This window comes from Ailuropoda melanoleuca, chromosome 9 (genome assembly GCF_002007445.2).
Source record: "Ailuropoda melanoleuca isolate Jingjing chromosome 9, ASM200744v2, whole genome shotgun sequence".
In the NCBI taxonomy this organism is placed as follows: domain Eukaryota; kingdom Metazoa; phylum Chordata; class Mammalia; order Carnivora; family Ursidae; genus Ailuropoda; species Ailuropoda melanoleuca.
In genome coordinates, this window is record NC_048226.1 from 19006169 (window position 1) to 19029646 (window position 23478).

The 23478-nt window shown below is 54.3% G+C and overlaps 1 protein-coding gene across 2 annotated transcripts in view; it reads right to left on the minus strand.

Moving 5' to 3' along the window:
* Window positions 1-213: 213 nt before the first annotated feature.
* The window catches only part of PCSK6 (proprotein convertase subtilisin/kexin type 6), a 152107-nt gene continuing 128842 nt past the window's right edge, over window positions 214-23478 (minus strand). For both annotated transcript variants that reach the window (XM_034667955.1, XM_034667956.1), the window contains 7 exons: window positions 20821-20923; window positions 19683-19879; window positions 18041-18128; window positions 14595-14698; window positions 9637-9766; window positions 2256-2368; window positions 214-870 (listed from right to left, as the gene is read on the minus strand). In XM_034667955.1, the coding sequence (XP_034523846.1) occupies window positions 773-870; window positions 2256-2368; window positions 9637-9766; window positions 14595-14698; window positions 18041-18128; window positions 19683-19879; window positions 20821-20923 (833 nt within the window). In that variant the 3' untranslated portion in view covers window positions 214-772. The remainder of the gene's footprint in view (window positions 871-2255; window positions 2369-9636; window positions 9767-14594; window positions 14699-18040; window positions 18129-19682; window positions 19880-20820; window positions 20924-23478) is intronic.

Below are 23478 nucleotides of genomic sequence, written 5' to 3' on the forward strand. Positions count from 1 at the left end.
AGTGGAGAAAGGAAGGGTCTTCCCATCCAGATTTGGAATCAGACATTCTAAGACATCGCTGCAGTTCCAGAAGTAGCCGACTATGGAGAAGTGGATGCTCCATCCCCAGTGGTCATATATTTTACGCCTCCAAGTCTGTTTTATTTACGGTCTGACCAAACCATCCCCAGACCGCTCTGTGGCAGGTGGGGGAGCAGGTGTGCACCNTGCTCCATCCCCAGTGGTCATATATTTTACGCCCCAACTCTGTTTTATTTACGGTCTGACCAAACCATCCCCAGACCGCTCTGTGGCAGGTGGGGGAGCAGGTGTGCACCCAGCCGGGCATCCCACGTGGGGAGACGGCCTGGGCCTGGTGGGTGAGATTCATGGAGGCTGAACAAAAGCACAGGGAGGAGAGGGATGTGTGAGGCCAAGCATCTTGCCTTTCTGCTTTGGTCTTGAAGATTTCAGTAAACGTATGGTCCCAGAAGCTGCTCCCAAGTCGGAGCTGTGGATTCCCGGAATTCCTGCTGTTCCTGCTGCGGTCTGCCAGAGGAACGGAGCCAGCAAGCAGAGTTCGAGAGGCTATCACTGTTTGAGGAACACCTTGAGGCCCACCACCCATCTGGGCTGGGTGCTCAGAGATGCCGCAGAAGGACCTTGCTCCCGGGGAGATAAAGCTGTCAGATGTGGGGCACCCCTGCAACAGGCTCTGGCTGACAGTCTGGAGAAAAGGCAGAGGGACAGACGGACAGGAGAGGCCCCGCCCTCTGCAGTCAGCCGGGTGCCCCTACCCAGCCAGGAGGCACGTGCGGCAGCAAAACTGAATAAACAGCTTCCGTTCACAGAGCCGGTTGGACTTCACCATCTCACAGAATGTCTCGTCGGCTGGGGTTCCAGCAGGAAAAAGAAAGCAGAGACATGTCAGATATCGGGGCCTGTTAAGATTGTTCCAACCATCCCCTTTCACTGGGCCCTTGTGATGGGTTGGGGGAGAGGGGGGTCACAGAGGAAGTGGGGGCAGCAGCCAGGGTGGCCCTCACCGTCCTCCCCTGACATGCGAAGCCTGGTGTGGCAGAGGGGGCACCTAGCATGCAGGGGCTCACGCGGGTATAGATAACGGGGAACTCGAGGCATGGAGGGTGAAGGGGGCTGCACCAGCTGGGCCTCAGGGCTCCCATGCATCTGTCTTTCCAGGTAACTTGTGGTGGTGGGAAACCTAGTAGGAAGACTCTGGGGTTGGGGGGGTAGGGTAGGAGGGGCAGGCATGGAGGCTGCTCCTGCGTCCTGGGAGCACCCCGAACCGGATGGGATGGGGCGGGGGGAGAGCTGTCAAGGCTAATGGAAAGGGGAAGGGGAAGAGGGAGGGAGGCCAGCCCATTCCAGCTGGCTGCTGGCTTGTGAAGCTGCCTGGCCACTGATGGGACCTGGGAGACCCTCTTGTGACCGCCCTACTTTCTCGGGCTGGATATATAACCCGAGTAGGTGTCATTCTAAAGAGGGAGCCTTTGAAAGTACATGATTCTGCAAACCAAAGAAATGACCAACACCAAGGCGAGGCCATGTTGTGCCTGGCCAGAGCGGGCCGGTGACGGCTCCGTGGGATGGCCAGCTTTCCCTCTGGCAGGCCAGTTCACTGTGCCCAGAGCCGGGCTGCACTATTCCTCCCAGTGACCTGCTGAGCGTGGAATCTTCCCGGCCACACCAGGCCTCCAGGCCAGCGTCCTCTGCCTGGAATCCTCACACTACTCTCTGGTCTCCCTCAGAGTTCAGGCCTTCACGGCCCTCCCTGGTCTCCAGTGGACCTCGAGGCCCAGGGTTCTCCCACAGTACAGACGCGGGGCTTCCCTCTGGGACATGGGGGCCTCGACTCTGGGCTCTGAGGCTGAGACCGTCCAGGCCTCCCGGCTCTGAGCCCCGAGGTCAGGCCTCTCTGAATGGAACTCACCACACCCAGGCCACCGGGGCTTCCGGCATGAGAGTGGGAATGGTAGGAGAACAAAATCAGTTCTAGGAGTCACCCAACACATAGATGGGCCATCGCTTGGTGGCCAGGATGCCTCGCTGGTCAATGTGAGAGGCATTAAGGGACAGCAGGAGGATGAGAGGGGTCCCTGATGGTCACCCAAAGAAGTGGCCCGCACACCCGTTCAGGGGGGCTGCTGTTCCTGCAACTCCTTTCCCTTTCTCTTTTGACCCGAAGCCAGCGAGCTGAGCTCCTCCAAGGGCAGCCCCGAGGCTGACCGAGCCCCCCGCCGCCCCCGGGCGCTCACCATTGCTGCACGTGTGGTTGGTGATGCACGTGCTCCCCAGCAGCGTGAAGCCCGTCTTACACCTGCTGCAGTTCCTGCTGGAGCCTTCGCAGCTCAGGCAGCTCTCGTCACACCTGCGGGGGGACACGGGTTCATGCTGCTGCTGGGGGAAGGGGCCCGACTGCTCCGGGCACCCCTCCCGGAGCCCCCCTACCCTCCTGCGCAGCACCCACCCTGCGACTGTGTCCGCCGTGATGGCGTGAAACCCCAGCCAAGCGTCTGCTCATCCTTCCTCCTGTCTGACTGCACTATTGCCCTGGGGGAGTGAAGACGGTCATGGCAGGAGCCTGCCCAGGGAGGCCCAGGTCCCAGTGGCTCACAGACTCCCTGTGGCTCACCTGGACACCTTCTCGGACACTGTGGCACCCACCCCACAGCTGGCTCCTCAAAGAGCATCAGCACATGCACCCCTGGGCAGCTGCCCAGCTCTGACGGCTAGAAGGTTGGGACTCAAGGACAGAGATGTGGCAAACCCGATCCTGGAGCTGGCCTGGGGGACCAATGTGGCCCATGAGGCTGAGCAGCCCTCACAGTGATGCCAGCCTCCCCCCCAGGGCAGGTGGGCAGGGTGAGGCTCTTCCAGTCCCTGCCCCAGAGATGGGACCTGGGACTCTTTCTAACGCAGAGTACGGTGAGCCCCGGGTAGGTTGACACACTGCGGCCCGCAGGCCTCATCCAGCAGTTCTACTGGAGCAGTCACTCGCTCACCTATAGATCATCTGTGGCTGCCTCCGCGGTGGCAGAATTGAACAGCTGTGACGGAGACCACAAGGCCTGCCAAGCCCAGACTACTGACCACTGGGCCCTCTACAGGAAGAGCTTGCCATCCCTGCCCTAGGGCCTGCATCCGCACCTCACCCCTCTGGGCTACATGCGGACCTGGGCCTTACATGCTACCTTTCCTGAGCCCAGCTCCTGGTGACTGGGTCTCACGGTGCTCCAGCCTGCCGCCCACCTTCCCCATGGACGCCCGCTGTCGGCGGAACCGGCCCGCGAGGCGGAGCTCAGGCAGGGTGGGCGGGGCATCTGGAGCCAGAGTCCGGCTCTGATGACTCCCGGTCTGCCCTGTGCGGGCTTTGCTGAGGACTCAGGCCACCTGCCCCGTCAGCAACTAGACGCCATCAACAAGGCTCCTGTCGGCCTCTCCCCCAAGCAGCGTTCCGCTGGGTTCTGATTTCACCTTTGATTCTGCCTGCGTGGAGCCCCTGGGGGGGTCCCACCCCCGGACTTGATGAGAGGTGGGTTTTGTACTGGTAAGGATGACCCCACACTGGGGTTCAGGCCCATAGTCTGGATTCATAAATGGGTAAATCCCGCAGGCAAACTTGCCCTTCTCACGTCCTCCTCCAATAGCAAGAGCTTGGCCACCGCCCCCCAGACAACCTGGACGGGAGGGCAGGCTTGCTGTGTGCGACCCTGTTTCTATGGTCTTTGGGGAAGCTGCCAGGGTCTGGCCCCCGTCCTGCTGCGCCTTGGAGGTGGCCCAGCCACAGACCCCTGATGCCACAGCATAAGGGATGACTTCCCCTGGGGATCCCTGGCTTCTTTTACCGACCACCCCTGTCCTACAGTCATCTCAAAGGCCTGGGGCCAGCACTCCTGGGCCGTGGTGGAGGGCTGCTTCCACGTAACAGTGAGTGGCACACGCTAAGGTATGGGACCGCCTGCTTGTATTTGGAGAAGAAGGTGAGCCTTCTTCCACAGGCTCAGGGGTCTCCCTGCCAGCCCCAGGTGGGAATGCAGGTGTGTCAGTCTCTATGGCTGTGTAACAGACCACCACAAACCCAGCAGCTGAACTCAACACCATTCAGTATCTCCCAGTTCCGCAGGCAGAGTCCTGCGCGGTCTCCGAGCAGCTCCCTGCTTGGGGTCTCACAAGGCCCAGGTCAAGGAGTCGGCTAGCCTGGGCTTGGATGTGGAGGTTCCAGGTCAAGGGAAGAATCCAGCATCATGCTGCTCCCAGGGAGGGAAGATGCCCCTCCAGGTAACCCCCCCACCACCACCAACTGCCTTGAGGTCCCTGCTTCTCTGAAAGCTCCTTGGCTCTTTGCTCCTCTTGGCTCCTTTCTGCTCCTCAGGCAGTCCTTAGGCAAGGGGCTTTCAAAACACCTCTAGTTCTATCACTTTCTATGGTACCTACTTCCCTCGCAAACAGCATGGCAGCTTTGTCCTGCCAAACTCTGGAAGTGGGCCGCCCACTGTAGCCCCTGTTCCCCTTTTCCCTGCTCCATTGCAGGGGCCATGTCCTCTTCCTTCCTTTCACCTTTAGGCTGTTCCAGGTGAGAGTCAGACAGCGGGTCTTATCACACTTCAGTCTGGGCACAGAGCAAAGCAGAAGGCAGGACTGAAGTCTCTGCCCCATTGACCGCCCAGGAGGGGAGGAGGGAGCAGAGAACAGTGGGGAGGCCTGGGGGCATGAGAGGCTAGCCACCGCTCAGGCATGAACCCCACCGAATTGCTCTCTGTCTTCAGAGAGGTCCTTGCTTGCTCTTCTGGGTCCTCTTACTAAGCCTCGGGGTGGCCAGCGCCTCTTTTGAGATCTTTATCATGGACTGTTCTCCACTTTGGGCCTCTGTTTCATGGGTCTTCTTGGCATCCTGGTTGCCAACGCAGCAGGCCTGCGTCCTGGCCAGGCTTTTCCACGGAGCTGTCCCGGGCCCGCCAGCCGGGGCTAGCCACACACCACGCAGCATCCTGGGGCCTGCAGGGGGCCACACCCTAAAAGCTGCTGCCGCCTGAGTGGGGAGAGGCCCTGTATAACGAAGACGAGTCTTCCTTCAGGAGGAATCCACATGGAAGGGGTCTTCGGAGCCAGGGGACTCTAAAGATAGAAGCTTCCTGAAAGGCTGGCATTTCCCCCCCTCAGCACCTTGTGCGGGGCTCCTCCTGGGGTGTATCTCCAAGATCTGCTGTGTGAGCCCCAGCACTGGCCTCCCCTCTGGGGCTGAAAGCTTTCCTTCCTGTGGAGGTGAGCACCCAGGAAGCTGCTGTCCTCTGATGTCATGGAGGGGCTTGGGGGGCTGCCTACCTCCTGCCTCCTGGGCTGGGGAGGCCATAGTTTCTGGGTGCCCTGCGGGGGGCTGGGTTCCACACTCATGGGGATGCCCAGCATCCCGTGGGATCCTAGGCATCTGACAAACCAAAGTGATTATCACTGTGGAATTGCACATTCTCCCTGGGCTGCCATACTGAGTGTAATTACCCTTGAACCCGCGGGCTCATTACAATGAAAGGCTTATTCAGACACCCAATGCAGGACTTAGCAAGGCTGGGTGAAGGTGGCAAGTCTCCTCTTTCAAACCAGCTCAAAAGAGGGGGCTGACCCCTGCCCAGATACATAACCCCTCGGGACCTTCTTTTGTGAGTCAAAAAACTGCAAAGACTTGGTCTCTCATTGGCTGACTATAAGGTTTTGTTTGTTTGCTTGTATTTTTTTGTTGTTTTGTTTTAAAGATTTTATTTACTTATTTGACAGAGAGAGAGAGACAGCATAAGCAGTGGCAGCGGCAGGCAGATGGAGAGGGGGACTCAGACTCCCGCTGAGCAGAGAGCCCGATGCGGGGCTCGATCCCAGGATCCTGGGATCATGACCTGAGCTGAAGGCAGACGCCTAACCGACTAAGCCACCCAGGCACCCCCTTGTTTTTTGTTTTAAGAGAATAAATTAGAACCCAGAGCAGTTCTCAAACACAGCCTGGGGAGGCAACCCCACTGTGGGTCCCCAGCCATGAGCCGGAAGACAGGGCAAGGTCTCCCCAGTCCTGCTGTAATATGCGTCTCCACGCTCCCTAGTGTTGAGTTTATTTCAGAAGGAAGGCCCCTCCCCCACCCCCACCATCATTGTCATCAAGGCCACCTTGCAACACCTCATTATTGCTCTCACCCTGAACAAGACAGGCTGCTCTGCCTGTCCTGGGATCTAGGTTATGAAGTCCTGAGGTAAGGCAATAAATATTCAGCAAGACAAGAGGACACCCAAGCAAGCGGCTTCTTCGTCCACTGTTCATGTCCAGTGAGAAACGGAAGGAACACTCCAGGGCTGTAAGCCACCAAACAAGAACGGTGCATGACGCAGACACACGTGGGAGAGAGTGAGGGGGTTATAGTCTATGTTCACTGACTGCATAGGGAATGGTTTTAGAATGAGGACATTGTCTGGTCCTAATTTTTTCTCTATCTAATATAAAATGAAAAAAAAAAACCACAAAAAAACCCCAACACATGGTTTCCTTAATTACCATCAGTGTGAATGCATCCTGGTCTGTGGCTCGGCAGGGGGGATGGGGAAGGTGGGGGGGGGGCTCCTGCTTCCTGCTTTGACCCAGCTACACAGTGCCCAGCATTCAAAGCTCATTAAATGAACAAAGGAATGAAAGCCACCGATGACACTGTGACTTTGACCATCATCAACTACAGGGGTCTGCTCCACTCTAAATGGGTTCTGGTACCCCCACCGTACCTATAGCACCCTCTACAGTGATGTGATGGGGCACCCTCCCCCAGCCCCGGGGAAGAGGCCGCCAGACCTGGCCCTCTGGCTGCTCCTTTGCTGGCACAGGGAACCACCATTCACCAGCAATTTTTTTTTTTAAGATTTATTTATTTGAGAGACAGCACCAGTAGGAGGAAAGAGAGAGAGAGAGAGCAAGAATCTCAAGCAGACAGTCTGCCGAGCATGGAGCCCGACATGAGGCTCGATCTCACGACCCTGAGATCATGACCTGAGCTGAAATCAAGATTAGGACGTTTCACCGACTGAGCCACCCAGGTGCCCCACCCCTTCCCCAGCAATCTTAGTCTGAGCCAGGAAGACCGTGTGAAAGGACTGCATACCTTCGGCACACTTTGTGGGGCAAGCCCGGCATCTCCTCTGGATAGAAACCTTCACCACAGGCCGGCACGCATTTCCAGTCTTGGAAGTGGAAGTTTGCCGCACAGTGAATACATTCTTCTCTGCTGGGCCCTGGGGGTGCGGGACAGAAGCAGAGGTCAGGGACCGCCTGCCCGTGACCATGCTTCAGGCCTGCCACAGGGCCCCAGGGATCCGGGGTATGGTCCGGATGCCCCATGTTCCCCACCGCAGCTAGGGCTCCCAGGTGCCCACCCCGTGTCTGCACCGGGCCATCCTCACCCATGTCTGCATGTCATTGGGTGGATGTGGAGACGTGAGCCAGACTCAGAATAGTTCCTACTGCCTGTGCCGTGTCTGACGGCCCTGACTCCAAATGCTTCCTTGCCAACAGGCCTTGGTCCTACTGCTTTTTGCTAGAGGCAGCCCCGTGTGGCTTGGAGCACTTGAAACGTGGCTGCACCAAACTCAGATGTACTGGACGTGCAGAATACGTCACACGCTGGATTCCACACACTTAGCATTAAAACAGACTGAAAAAGTGCTTACTTTTTGTTCATTATACGTTGAAATGATAATATTTTAGGTACACTGGGTTAAATAAGATATGTTATTATCCTTATTTCTGCCTGTTTCTCTAGGAAATGTAACACTGTATCAACGGCTCACATTTGTGGCTTGCATATTTCTTTCGGGAGGGTGTGGGAAAAGCGAAGGAAGAGATTTGTGGGGATGGTGTGGGCAGGTCGTCAGTGTGGACAACCAGGCCATTTTCGACAACAGAGAACGAACAACTAAGGGCTTATGGAGGGGGGAGTGGCAACCCCAAGAGACAAAAGCTCAGAATGAGGGACCAAGAGTCAAGAGGGAGAACCTGCGGCTCAACCAAGCGGACTCATCAGCCTGCGGCAGACGCCGGTCTAGAACGAAGAAACCGCGGTCCGTCTGTCCACGGATTCATTCATGTACAACCAGTAAGCACTGGAGTCTACTCGGTGCCCGATGGTGCTGAGCAGCACCCGATGGGGCTCGGAGGCAGCAAGGTGGCCGCTGGCTGACAGCTTAGGGGACTGAACACGGGCAAGAAGTCATCTTAGATGCTTATGGTGCTCACAGTCCCGGTTAAACTTCTTCCTCCGATTTCGCTGTGCTCTTTGCTTGAGGCCTGGCAGCTAAGGCAGTGGTCTCTGGCCCTCTTCGTGGAGCAGCTTCTGGACTTAGAAGGGGCCTCTTGGCTGTATCAAGGGAAGACCCCCTTGCAGACAGGGGTCTGCAGGGTGGTCCCAGCAGCCCCAGGGTTCACTGCTCTGGCAGCTGGTTTCATCTCTCAGAACCACAGCTTGAGGCCTGGAAGGGCATTCTGAGCTCATCCAGCATTGTGAGAGGGATGCAGAACCAGGAACCCTTCAGGGTCACAGGGCCTCCATAATGAACAACCGCCCACACACCCATCGTGTCCATGTGGGATGTCCTCCTTCCTTCACCGCAATGCCCCACAGACGTGTAGGCTTTCTTTCCAGTTTATGTCATTCTAGATGGAAGATTGCTCCTGTGCTTTGGCCACCCCTCCATCATATATCTCCAGGGAGCATCTGGCATTGGCCACTTGGCCCTTGGAAGCCCAGGGCCTCAGGAGCTGTGCGATCCCTGTGGCTGTCCCTGCTGGGGCCTCCCCTGCTGAACTCTGTTACCCACATTCTCCTGCTTTGGTCACTAGGGTCCTTAATGCCTAAGGAGCTTCTGTGGTGGGGAAGAACACTCGTTTGTGTTTGGATGACCCTTGACCAACGCAGGGGTTGGGGCACCAACCCCCATGATGTCGAAAATCTGCATACAACTTTGGATTCTCCCCAAAACTTAACTACTAAGAACCTACTGTTGGCCAGAAGCCTTTCTGATAACATAAACGGTCAATTGCCACATATTGTGTCTGTGATACGTGTTATATACTGTATTCTTACAATAAAGTCAGCTAGAGAAAATGTTTTTAAGAAAATTATAAGGAAGAGAAAATACATTTACTCTACTGTATTTATTGAAAAAAATCAATGTCTAAGTGGACCCACGCAGGTCAAACACACGTTGTTCAAGGCTCAATTGTACTTAAAAGTTTGACTTACTGAACTTTTATTTATTTATTTATTTATTTATTTATTTTAAAAAACCCCCCTTTATTTATTTTTTTTAAAGATTTTATTTACTTGTTGGACAGAGAGAGACACAGCCAGAGAGAGAGGGAACAGAAGGAGGGGGAGTGGGAGAGGAAGAAGCAGGCTCCCAGCAGAGCAGGGAGCGCNAGAGAGAGCAAGAATCTCAAGCAGACAGTCTGCCGAGCATGGAGCCCGACATGAGGCTCGATCTCACGACCCTGAGATCATGACCTGAGCTGAAATCAAGATTAGGACGTTTCACCGACTGAGCCACCCAGGTGCCCCACCCCTTCCCCAGCAATCTTAGTCTGAGCCAGGAAGACCGTGTGAAAGGACTGCATACCTTCGGCACACTTTGTGGGGCAAGCCCGGCATCTCCTCTGGATAGAAACCTTCACCACAGGCCGGCACGCATTTCCAGTCTTGGAAGTGGAAGTTTGCCGCACAGTGAATACATTCTTCTCTGCTGGGCCCTGGGGGTGCGGGACAGACGCAGAGGTCAGGGACCGCCTGCCCGTGACCATGCTTCAGGCCTGCCACAGGGCCCCAGGGATCCGGGGTATGGTCCGGATGCCCCATGTTCCCCACCGCAGCTAGGGCTCCCAGGTGCCCACCCCGTGTCTGCACCGGGCCATCCTCACCCATGTCCCCATGTCATTGGGTGGATGTGGAGGCATGAGCCAGACTCAGAATAGTTCCTACTGCCTGTGCCGTGTCTGACGGCCCTGACTCCAAATGCTTCCTTGCCAACAGGCCTTGGTCCTACTGCTTTTTGCTAGAGGCAGCCCCGTGTGGCTTGGAGCACTTGAAACGTGGCTGCACCAAACTCAGATGTACTGGACGTGCAGAATACGTCACACGCTGGATTCCACACACTTAGCATTAAAACAGACTGAAAAAGTGCTTACTTTTTGTTCATTGTACGTTGAAATGATAATATTTTAGGTACACTGGGTTAAATAAGATATGTTATTATCCTTATTTCTGCCTGTTTCTCTAGGAAATGTAACACTGTATCAACGGCTCACGTTTGTGGCTTGCATATTTCTTTCGGGAGGGTGTGGGAAAAGCGAAGGAAGAGATTTGTGGGGATGGTGTGGGCAGGTCGTCAGTGTGGACAACCAGGCCATTTTCGACAACAGAGAACGAACAACTAAGGGCTTATGGAGGGGGGAGTGGCAACCCCAAGAGACAAAAGCTCAGAATGAGGGACCAAGAGTCAAGAGGGAGAACCTGCGGCTCAACCGCGGACTCATCAGCCTTCGGCAGACGCCGGTCTAGAACGAAGAAACCGCGGTCCGTCTGTCCACGGATTCATTCATGTACAACCAGTAAGCACTGGAGTCTACTCGGTGCCCGATGGTGCTGAGCAGCACCCGATGGGGCTCGGAGGCAGCAAGGTGGCCGCTGGCTGACAGCTTAGGGGACTGAACACGGGCAAGAAGTCATCTTAGATGCTTATGGTGCTCACAGTCCCGGTTAAACTTCTTCCTCCGATTTCGCTGTGCTCTTTGCTTGAGGCCTGGCAGCTAAGGCAGTGGTCTCTGGCCCTCTTCGTGGAGCAGCTTCTGGACTTAGAAGGGGCCTCTTGGCTGTGTCAACGAAGACCCCCTTGCAGACAGGGGTCTGCAGGGTGGTCCCAGCAGCCCCAGGGTTCACTGCTCTGGCAGCTGGTTTCATCTCTCAGAACCACAGCTTGAGGCCTGGAAGGGCATTCTGAGCTCATCCAGCATTGTGAGAGGGATGCAGAACCAGGAACCCTTCAGGGTCACAGGGCCTCCATAATGAACAACCGCCCACACACCCATCGTGTCCATGTGGGATGTCCTCCTTCCTTCACCGCAATGCCCCACAGACGTGTAGGCTTTCTTTCCAGTTTATGTCATTCTAGATGGAAGATTGCTCCTGTGCTTTGGCCACCCCTCCATCATATATCTCCAGGGAGCATCTGGCATTGGCCACTTGGCCCTTGGAAGCCCAGGGCCTCAGGAGCTGTGCGATCCCTGTGGCTGTCCCTGCTGGGGCCTCCCCTGCTGAACTCTGTTACCCACATTCTCCTGCTTTGGTCACTAGGGTCCTTAATGCCTAAGGAGCTTCTGTGGTGGGGAAGAACACTCGTTTGTGTTTGGATGACCCTTGACCAACGCAGGGGTTGGGGCACCAACCCCCATGATGTCGAAAATCTGCATACAACTTTGGATTCTCCCCAAAACTTAACTACTAAGAACCTACTGTTGGCCAGAAGCCTTTCTGATAACATAAACGGTCAATTGCCACATATTGTGTCTGTGATACGTGTTATATACTGTATTCTTACAATAAAGTCAGCTAGAGAAAATGTTTTTAAGAAAATTATAAGGAAGAGAAAATACATTTACTCTACTGTATTTATTGAAAAAAATCAATGTCTAAGTGGACCCACGCAGGTCAAACCCACGTTGTTCAAGGCTCAATTGTACTTAAAAGTTTGACTTACCGAACTTTTATTTATTTATTTATTTTAAAAAACCCCCCTTTATTTATTTTTTTTAAAGATTTTATTTACTTGTTGGACAGAGAGAGACACAGCCAGAGAGAGAGGGAACAGAAGGAGGGGGAGTGGGAGAGGAAGAAGCAGGCTCCCAGCAGAGCAGGGAGCGCGACGCGGGACTCGATCCCAGGACCCTGGGATCACGCCCCAGGCCAAAGGCAGACACTTAACGACTGAGCCACCCAGGCGCTCCTGACTTACTGAACTTTAAAGCAGTTGAAGGACATTGAGCTGGGAAGAGGCAAAAGTTCTGGAAACAGATGGTGGTGAGAAACAATGTGGATGCACTTAATGCCACTGAAATGTACCCTTAAAAACGGTTAAGCTGGTAAACGTGATGATAGGGCCATTTCGCCGCAGTAAAAAAGCTGATTAAACAACACATTTTCAGGACCTACTATTTTCACGATTACCATGATCTCTGAACTTTCGAGCCTGAAGTGTCTGAAGGATTCTATTAAGTATTCACCAGCTTCAGACACTTGAAAAGCTGCCACAGATCCTAACACGGACAGCAAAATGGGGTTTGCTGACTCGGGACCCGACACATCATTTGTGGGGCCCTACTACGGAGTGAACACGTGGGGTTCTTGTTCCAAATGCAGGAAAAATGCGCCATTAAGCGTCCTAACGTTCATGCGTTCCTTGCTTCTGCAATCTCTCTCTCCAGCTGTCGCGGAGTTTTTACCTGCTATTTCATGCCCTTCTCCCTTGGGCAGAGGCCTGAGGAAGGGATGCCCATGGGTGACGGCCGACCCTCACATGGACCTGGGGCACGACCCCTCAACTCGCCATGCATATGCTTTACTAGCTGCACGGTCCTGACCAACGTGCTACGCCCCAGCTGGGGACAAGATGAGCCAGGCACCTCCCCGTCCCACGGGTCCCCTACAGTAACCCCCGGCTGTCAGGCAGCCCCAAGGGGGCACATTCTCTGTACCAGGACTCTGGGCATCTGGACCAGGAATGGGCAAGTGGCTCGTCCAAATGCCCTGGGGCACTGCCAGCCCCGGGTGGAGATAGATACCACCGTGTCCCACCCTGCACTTGTGCCTGGCCACAATCCTGTGCATGACCATGCCCAGGCCCCTGCATCGGTCATGATGGATCACTGAATTGGGGCAGGGAGGGGAAGGCTAGGTGGGCCTGGGGCCTCCAGGGGGTGAGGAGCTGACAGCTGAGAACGGCAACTTCCAACACAGACTCATCACTAACACTGAGCAAAAAACCTCCAGGCAACTGAGAGCACAGAAGTAGGTCCTCTCCCGAGCATCTGCCAGGGAGTGGATGCGTGTGTCTCAGGAGCTTAGAGAGAAGCCAGACAGGCAGGCACATGGAGGAAGGGAGACCCCCCAGACAGCCCTAGCCCTGCACGCCGTTGAATTACATGCCTGAAGTGACAGAGAAGTCAACGGGTTGAGATGAGAGAAACTATGAGCATCTCTACAAAGCTGTTTGCCAACAGGCAGTCTGGGGACGTGGAGAAAGAAAAGTAAATTGAATTATTGAAATCAAAAGCAGGGCAAAGGCGCATTTCTAAATTTTATGGATTCGGGTGACTATGAAATTTAAATAAGTGACATCAGCGACGCTCCTTATCAACCTGGGCTAAACAAGGAGACAAAGAAAACAAAGAATAAAAATGAGGGCAAGAAAATAAGAGGGCAATGGTGAGGAAAAACAGCGAACTGCCAGTGGAGGAGAATGCTTCCAAACGCCGAGCTCCCGCTGCTATGGGGTTGTCCCAGGAGGGCGTCCCAGGAAGGCACATCCCCTGCAGGCTCGGGGTGCTGGCCTTGGCCACAGCCCTGCCTCCTCTGGCAGGCCCACACCTGGAAAGCACAGCTGATGCCCACATGGAGCTCACAGGGCCACATGGTGCTGGCGGGGGTGGGGGTGGGGGGTGGGGGGGCTCCTGCCAAGTGCGGGGTCAGGAAAGAGGGTCAGGAAGCGAAGACAACGTACAGTGCATCCGAGTGCACAGACTCATAACACGCTTTAACATCGAGGAAATAACTCTGCAACAGGAAACCCCGTAGCACCAACCCATTTTCTGCTCTTCTGCATAAAAACTGTGCCTGGGAGACAGCTGCACCATCGTCTTTGTGGGGAATTGTAATACACATGAAATTGTTTATAGAAGGCTTTTCCTCTTTGAATAAAATGTTCAAAATGAGGGAAGCTCGGTACCAAGAGGGAAGGCTGTGTTTTCAGAAAGCCTCCTTCGCTTCACCACCAGAACCTGCCCCCGTCTCTCTGAGGCTTACAGTCCGGCGTCTCAGGCAGTGCCTTTCCGCGGGGCGGGCTGAGCCCCAGGCAGGTGAGCTTCCCGCAGGCCCCCCAGACCATAGGCTGCCTGGCTGGAAACCCAGGCTGCCTCATGCAAAGTGAGGTCTCACGGTGTTTCTTTATTTTGAATTTTCAAAATTGTGAGGAAAGGAACAGAACACGAAATTTACCGTAGTAATCGTTTTTAAGTGTACGGTTCTGTGGCTTGAAACATCCGTGCTGTCGTGAAACCGTCACTGCCATCCATCTCCAGAACTTTTTTCAGCTCCCCCAACTGAAACTCTGTACCCATTAAACATTAATTTCCCCCTCTCCCACTCCCTCACCTGGAAGGGTCCCTGTGATTGAATGTTGCAATACCCTGAGAAGTCCAGGGCGTCTTAGGGTTTTCCTGGCTTCGAGACAGTTTGCCCAGAGTCAGTGACCCAGGTTCCAACCATCTGGCATAATGGAAGCAAGGCCCCTGCGGGCGATGAACTCACCCACACAGGTTTGGCAGGTGTGATGGCATTCCCCACATTTGATGAGCTCAGAATCGAAGAAGGTGCCTGGTTCACAGTCTGGAATGCAGCTGCCCCGTGCAAAGCTGTTGAAAAGAAAAAAAAAAAAAGGCGTGTTTTCATATCCCTTCCAAAATTCTAATGAAATTACGATCTGCTCTCACTCGCCTCTCATGAGAGGAAAGGAAAGTTGCTAAACCACAGCTCTTTGTGCTGCCTGAGGTTCCAAGCAAATGAAAGCAGGGCAAGAGTGGTCCTAAGCCGGCGGGAGGCCAGGCAGGAAGAGATGTCCCCAACCTAGAAGCCCCAGGCTCCATCCCCTGGGGGCTTCGGTCCTGGTGCGAGAGTCCTCAGGCTGTCTCTTGGTCTGTGATGGCTTCTCTTCATCGACAGGAACAAACTGGAAGCCAAACCCCGAGGGGGGAAAGTGAGCTTGGGTGGGTCACCCCAGTGGCAGGCTGGCTCAGTCTGGTCGGTCCCAGCCCCTCCACGAAGTGTGAGCTCTGATGATGTGTGACTCCGGGTGGCGGTGGCCAGACAGGTCCTAAAAGCCTGCCTTGAAACCTTCGGTGCCTCGCAATGAACCGGAAATAAAATCCACTCCTGGGACCTGACAGGCCCTGCCTGATATGGTTCCTGCCTTCCTGTCTCACCTGGTGGGGACCTACCCTACCTTACTCAACGATACAGCCGAGTATGTGGATTCTGGAATCGTCTCTGGAGCTGGACTGCCCACTGTGGGATCCTGCCTCGGCCACTTCCTAGCTGTGCCACCCTGACCCCGGGTAAGCCAGCACATGCGGTCCCCTCACCTGTCTCCTCTCCTGGTCCTTGGGACAAGCATGGCTCCCGCACTGGAAGGCTGTTTTGAGGACTAAATGAGCAAAGACTCGGGAAACACTGCAAAGGTTATCTGGCACACGGTAGTGCATCTGCTACTAGGATTTCCCTGGTTCGCAAGATTACACTGGGTTCAATGCACACGTCGTATGGGGTCTGCCACCAGGCACATGGGACAAGCGCTCTGGCGTGTTTGCGAGATCCAGAGATTCCTGCGTTTAGTGGGGCGATGTCAGGGGGTCTGGCAGCCTCTCCACACCCACGGCAGATGCCCGCTCAGGGCGCCAGGGCCACCGAGACTGGCAGTTAAATCAGGTCTTCAGTAACTGAAGTTCCCCCTCAAACCCTTCCTGCATTTATCCCCTAAAGAGATGGATGGCCGCCAGTCGGCAGCTCAGCTGCTCTCACCGCTTTAACGTGACAGCGATGATTTGAAGCCACAGCTTAAAAGGATATTGGGCAATAAAAGGAAGCTTTCTGTGGATTATGGCTGACGATGTTTTCCGAGTTTGCGTGCCTCTCTGAATGCCTGTCATGGCTGGAACGGCTGCTTCCGTCCATGGGGCTACTCCTTGGCAGGCATTTTCCATCCGTGACCCTATGCCTGACCTGAGCAGCTGAACTCCTCTCTCCCACAGGACTCACAGGACCCAGAAACCAGCTCCCTGGGACTCCCCACCCCCATGTTCCCAAGGCAGGAGGCAAGTTCTAGTGAGTTGGACCCACAGAGCCTCCCCACCTCCTCCCCACCACTGACACCTGCCTGGGGTTGGTGTCACCAGCTGTGGCCACCAGCTCAATGCCACCTTTCCCTTTGGGGACTTCCTTCCTTGACCACTTCATCCTTCCCATGCTAATCCTGCCTTGTCCAGACTACAGGTTTATAGGACCACACATGTGATGTGTGACTCTGGGGGTCCTGCTTCCCTTTCCTCTCCCCAGACTCCCGGGAGCCTGGACCATGGAGCCTCTTCTTTCCTGATCTTCTTCTCCCTGATCTGGAAGAGTAAGGACAGGCTAAGGGGAAAGTCATGAAGGCAGGGTCATTGCACTTCCTGGGCAAACTGTTTTTCTCCCCAGTGAGTAAAACGGGAGCAATATTATTAACATCCTAGGGGAGCCTGAGTGGCTCAGTCGGTTAAGCGTCTGCCTTCGGCTCAGGTCCTGATCTCAGGGTCTTGGGATCAAGTCCCACTTCATGCTCCCCGCTCAGCGGGGAGCCTGCTTCTCCCTCTGCCCCTCCCCCTCCTCATGCTCTCTCTCTCTCTAACGAATAAATAAAATCTTTTAAAAAAATAATATCCATGTCCTAAGTTGCTGTGAAGATTTAAATGAGGCACTATTGGTGACAGCACCTGGAACCAGGACTTGTAAAATTTTTCCCATCAGCACCTATTCCAAAAACATTCCACTCTACTGGTGAATTCCACATCTGGAACACCTGGGAGTCTGTCAGAGCAGCGGGCTCAGCTCCAAGCTGCTGGACAAGAATCTGCATTTTAACAGGAGCTCTGGTGATTCCCTGAGCATGCTGCAGGGGGGAAGCTCCGCTCTGCCTGACCCTTCCCTTTCTTCCTTAACATGCAGACCCAGGTTCTAGTCCCTGGACTCTGGGAGTGTTCCTAGCATAGTTTTGAATAGAATATTTTCTAAGCTCTAGACCATAATTTGGAGGAACAGGTAATATATATTTGGTTGCATTAAATACGATTTGGTTGCATTCAATGGGCTAAACAAACATTTCAAAATAGTCCAATAAAAATCATTAAACCAGTGAAATGTTTTTAAAGCAGACATGTGCTGAGCGTGGTGGGAGAGGGAAAACCAGGAATCTAAAAAGCATGCCCTGAGAGCAAGCTCCCAGAGCAGGAGGGAGATACCAGAGCTGGGGAAAAAGACAGAGAACACAGAGAATGGAAAGGAGGAGGGTGGGCTTCGCAATGCCTGTCTCCCCCGCTCCCTGCCCCCCCTCCCCCCGCCTTGCCCAGACTGGGAGGGTCACGGGAGTGGATGCCATTTCGGGTGCCTAAAAAAACGGGAGCTCTGTTAGAATCCTCACCTTTCCAACAGGCACCCTGCTTTATATGGTAGGGTTGATTTTTGCTTTCAACAGTTCCCCAAGTACTGCATAAAAGGTAGAGATTTTACCTTTCCCCTAACTTTCTATTTTATTTTATTTTATTTTTTAAAAACATTTTTACTTATTTATTTGGGGAGAGAGAGAGAGAGCGAGCACAAGCAGGCAGAGGGTCAGAGGCAGAGGGAGAAGCAGACTCCCCGCTGAGCCGGGAGCCGGATGCGGGACTCGATCCCAGGACCCTGAGATCATGACCTGAGCCGAAGGCAGACGCTTAACCTTAACCGACTGAGCCTCCCAGGCGCTCCCTAACTTTCTATTTTAAACATCGATCTCGAAGTGGAACTCTGGTTTCTACAGACTCAGAGAATCTTTACCCTGCAGGGCTTTGGGCCTCTGCTTTTATCTTTTAGGAAAAAGTTGCCAAAATTTAGTCAAACCAATGACAGAAACAAACAACAAAAAGGCATAAACACTCTGCCGTCCTTCAGGTCCTAAGGGAGGTTTTTACCTGAATCCTTCTTTACAGACAGTGCATTTTTCTGGTTCATCAACGCACTTTTTACAGCTTGGGTGGCATTTAAGGCAAGTTTTCTGACCTGGAGAAAAAGAAGATGAGGAGAAGAGAAGGAGAAGAAGATATGTGAATCAATTCTGGGCAAAGAAGACTCTGGCATTTCAAAGCGGGTCTGCTACGACAGCTCGTCCGGTGTCAGCCTGCAGGAGCGATGATGGAGTGATCGAATAGCCAGAGGTCTCATCCAGTCCGCAGGCCCACGTGTGGGATCCCAGGTCTCTCTCCTCTCCTTTCTGGAGTAAATTAAAGCCCTTACACAACCTGGAGGCTCTGGGGGGGCCCTTTCCAGAGGAGACACTCTCTGTTTCTGTTTATTTCAACCAGGACTGAAACCAGTTCCCTGGCTGACTGAGCAGAGATTAATCAGGTTGAAGTCTTTATTTAAAAAAAAAAAAAAAAAAGTGACAGGGTTGGAGACCTGTGATAGCGGACTTTATTGAAGACTTGGTAGTTACAAAGACTGAGACATAAATCTAGGACGCCCATCACACCTGGGGAAATGCTGGGTCACCACAACCCCCAAGAGCATTGCCTGGTAGGATCGCGTCTTTCCTTCTGGTGCCTTATTATCGCCACCTTGCGTCTGGGCCTGGAAGCTCAGGGCTGCTTGCTCCACCTCAGTGCCTCCTCCCCAGGGCCCCCCAGGTGGCATCACACACAGGCAGCAGGTGTTCAGGGAGGACGCTGGGTCAATGAGGGTGGCTGATTCTTGCCTTAGGAGCAGGTGGGGATGAAGGCACCTCCACCCGGAAAACAGGTCTGGCTGGCAACCCAGGGCAGGTGTTTGCAAAGACTGTGAAATGCATCTTGCAAGATGATGGGCTTTTCCTCTAAAGAGATTCTGGTTATTCAGTGGCATTATATGTTTTTAAAGATTTCCTGGCTCCTTCTCCACGGGAAGAACTGTAATGCCATCACAGGCTGGATCAATGGTCCCTCCTGCATAGCAAGGGCCGCTGCGGGAAGGCTTTGATCTACACAAATCGCCAACGTCAAAACGGTAGCTTCTTTGAACTTGAGAACTGCCTTCCATCTGTTTAACCCAGAGCCTGTCTTTTGCCTCTTCTGGGGCAAGGTGTGTTGCTGAAACCCTGGCATGGGTCCTGGGCCCCAGAGCCCCACCCACCCACCCACCTGCCTGGGCCTGGTGGAATGGTGGGGCACCTGGTTTCATGGCTCTGAGTTCAAATCAAACCTGTGCCATCACTAGTTGTGGGCCTTTTGCTGCCTCTCAGCTTCATTTCCCCAGCCACATGACCAGGAAAGCATCACCACCTCTTAGGGGTGTGGTCACTACCTGTAAAATGTGCCACAAAGACTAAACCATCTCTTCTGAGCCCAATTAACACTGGCCAATAGGCTCCTCTTTGTCTTTGAAGGACTGAAAACCTTCTGCCCATACTTGAATCCCGATTTCAGCTTAGCAGCTTTTCCTGGGAAGGGCTTTCTCCCAATGTCAACCCCCCGGTCCATAAGCTGGTTCCAGATTCCCTGGGAAAATTCTCCCAGGAGAGGGGACCCCAGCCCAGAGAGGGGGGCTGACTCATCATTCCTACGCACACAGATATGCACTTACTTTCATCAGCATAAAATCCAGCGGGACAGAATGTCACACAAGTGTTCATCTCCTGATGGTGATAGAACCCGCGGCGGCAGGACAGGCACTGGGCTGGGCTCCTGCCCGAGCAGGTCTCACACCCCTTGTAGCACCGGCGACAGCGTCTTGCTGCTGTGTCCCCAAAGTAGCCCAGAGGGCACACGCTCACGCACTTCCTGTGGAAGCAGGAGGCACAGAGGACCTTTCCAACCCAGCCCACCACCACCCTGGAAGCCTACAGCACTGTTGGGTCCTCTCCAGGGCACCTAGCTGGAGAGGAAATTCTAGCTGGCCCTCACCCCCCAAGTCAGCAAAACTCGGAGGGAAACAAAGGCCTTGGGGGGAAGGTTAACCCGTGTATGCCCATGGCCTTGGTGAGCACAGCTGAGAGGCTCCGAAGCACACAGGAGAGGGTCTGGGACTTGGATAAGAACCTGGGAACGCTTGCCTTTCGAAGTCTCCCCAGAGGAGGTGCTCAATGGCACTGGATGATGGCATTGGACTTTCGGAAGCTTGAGCTCTGGGCAACCTCACCGCTGGTGCCCTTGGGGAGCTAGTCTCACGGGCAGTGAGTAAGGGCAGCAAGCAGCTGACTGCCTTTGCACGGCACAGGGGGAGTGTGGCTGTGTCTGGGAGCTTGAGGACACCATGCGAATCACGCCCGTAGCCCTGCAGGGCCGCACTGCTGACTGGACACTGGGAGGGTGGGGGGAGCTCCCCAGGCCCGGCCCGTGTGGCTTTTAGAATAGTACTGGCCTCTAAAATGACATTCAGCTCTAGTTCCCAAGAGGTCAGCCTTGGCATACTCAGTCTGACCCCTTTCTGTTTAACAAAATGGCCTGCAGACAGTTTATAACCACAGACACCGCAATGCCACCACCTGGGATTTCTCTGTCCTGGACATGAATCACTTGGGTGATGAGGATAAGAAGTTATTCAAACTCATGCAATTCCACAGTAATCAATCTCAGTGGAATTTCCTTTTTGGGGAGTATTACATGACTTTATAAGTAGGGCACCAGGCTGTGGGGGGACTCGGCACACAGCCGGAAACAGGTCACCTTGGTGGTACTCTGAGGGGCTTCAGGACATACGGTGGGAAGCCCCAGCCCATTACCTGCTGGTCTTGACACTCCCCAAGCTGAAGTGGACACAGTTCAAGCACTGGTCTGCTTTGGGGCCGTCACAGCCCTTGTCACCACACTCCGGATGGCACAGACCTTAAAGAAACAAGCATTTCCTTTCACCCATAGAGATGCTTTGTCAACCAAAGGTAGTCCCCTAAGACCCTGGGTCAGGACATCCCAGCCTAGGAGGGGCAGGAGAAGCTTCCCTAGAGAGTGGTGGGGCTGCTGGGGCTGCACGGCCGGAGTGGGCTGGACAGAGCGTCCACCCCACGGCAATCTGCCTATGCTGAGAGCTGAGCCTAGCCCCAAGTTCCAGCATCAGAGGGTCTGAGGACTCAAATGGCAGCCCGAGGAAAAGAGCCTGAGGTGGGTGGGGACCCAGATGCAGGAGATGAGCCATGGCAGGAGAGAGGCCGAGAACATCCTTCTTCAGGGCATTCCCCTGCATCAGGGGTCATGATCCCAGGACCAGCCATCTCTCCTGATTCCCAAGGTGAAGGACAAAGCAACGCACTCTGGGGTGTCAAGGGCATGAGGGAAGCTGCCACCAGGCAGTGATGATCCCACAGGAACTAAGCAGGAAAGGTGGAGGAGAGGATTCCCTACGTGCCTTGGTGGGAACAGGATGGATTTGCAAGCTCAGTGCCATGGGGTGCGGCTGTCCCTCGGTGGGGACAGTGTGGGCACTTTTATGCAAACCTTTTCAGCTTCCCTCCCTCTCAGCCTCCGCGGTGGGCCACCCCATCTTCCCCCAAGGCCCCCCAAATCCCCGCATTCTGACTCTGGGGCCTGCGTGTTGTTGGAAAAGCAGTGGAGAGAAATGCAGGGAGCTCAGCGGCCCCCAGCCAGCCTCACTCTTGCAGGTCTGCCCTGAGCGTGCGCCTCACGGATGAGCCCCGGAGGAAATGTCTAGTGGCCTCGGGCCCGGGTGGGGCAGGTCCAGAGGTGTCCCATTGACCTAGCCTGAGGAACGTGACCACAGCATGTGGAAGAACAGCATGGTGGTGGGACCCTCCGCCCGCCTTACCCCTGACCCTGTTCCTCCGGCCCTGGCCAATGGCTCCAGAAAACCTCCCCATGTGGGGAGGGGCCCAGTGGGGTATTATGAACGCTTTTGAGTCTTTAGAAGAAAAAAGCCTTCTGTACGGTTCGAGTTGTTGGAAGGGGTGGGGAGCGCGTTCAGAAGCACAGAAAAGGTGATTTGCTGGCCACCAGCATTTCATGGGGGTGCAGGCAGAGACAAAAGTCCCCATTCTCTGCTGCCCACAATGGGTCTTTGCTGAGGAGCACAAAGCCCTCTTCATTCGTCCTTAAAGGGCCTGCAGACCTTCCTAGTGTCAGACCCGGTTTATTTTGCTTCCCTCCCCGAAGGTTTACTGTTGTTGATATTTCCAAAGTTTTCATTGTGGGTCCCACTGTGAACCCCTTTCAAGGCTGCGTTCATCCCCGGGAGCGCGCTGGGCTGGGCTGGGCTGGGCTGGGCTGGGGAGAGCTCTGGAGTCGTGCCTCAAGTCTGAGTTCCAGCACTTGGCCTGACGTGCCCAAAGCTTATCACCGAGCCTACCCTCACTCCTTCCCCAGCTCTAGACTGTCGGGCTACTTTGCAGTCAATTCTCATTTGATTTGATTCTTGTCCACCTTATTCCAGGCCATTTATGGGGGAGAGCCTCAGAAATCCTTCCTGCCGCATTGTTTTTAATGACCCACTGCGCTGAAGACCCATATGAGCTGGACTACTGGGCTCTGACTTCCCATGCAGCCCCCCACTGCAGCGGCCCCAAGGATACATCACCCTAAGGACCACTGCCTTCCGTAGTGATTTCTCCCCTAGAAATCCAAGGGAAGCAGCAGGTCTATCTCATTTGATAAATTAAACAATTTCTTTAGTCTTAAGGAAATTTGGGGGGGACAGGGAGGAGACGGAATAATTTCCCCACTTTTTCCTGGCATGGGAGACAAGAGCTCCAGGAGGCAGGATCTGGTCTAGGGTGTTTACTGCTATTTTCCCAGCACCTAGAAAGGCGTTTGGCATAGGGTAGGTACCTAATGAATATTTGCCGAGTGGCTTAAGGGTAAGAGAAGGGATGAAAGAAGAGTGGGTGGAAATTGGGAAACATCCACAAACAGAATGTTCTAGGATGTCCCAAGAGAGGGATAGCCTTGGGAAAGGCCTGGTTCATGGTGTGTGCACTGGACTTCACCCTCTTCCTCCCTCCCGGGGCCTCTCTGTGGTGGGGAAGTTAGTCAATAACCTGAAGAGAGTCCCGTACAAGGCTGGGGTCCACCCAACAGTGAAAGCAGCAAATCCCAGCTGGGCATCTAGCTAGCCAGCCGTGTGCCACCCCCATGAAGAGCTTGGTAAGACTCTGCCCCAGGCAGGATGCTCAGAGTATCTCTAAGCACCCTCTCGTATGGCTGCCTACTTGAGTTGTCTCAAAAAGCCCAGTATCAAGGTTCACCTCTCGATGAAGTGCTCTTGGATTCAATCTACTTGGCTGGCTGGCTTATCCCACTCACTCCATCACTCCTAAGATTGCACGTGTTTTGTTCAGAATGCTGTAGCACGTTCCCCAGGTGAGCATATATTCCCAAGGCTCCAGATATTAGAGGAGCATGATTCATGGGCAGACTAGCCTCGGACTCCCATC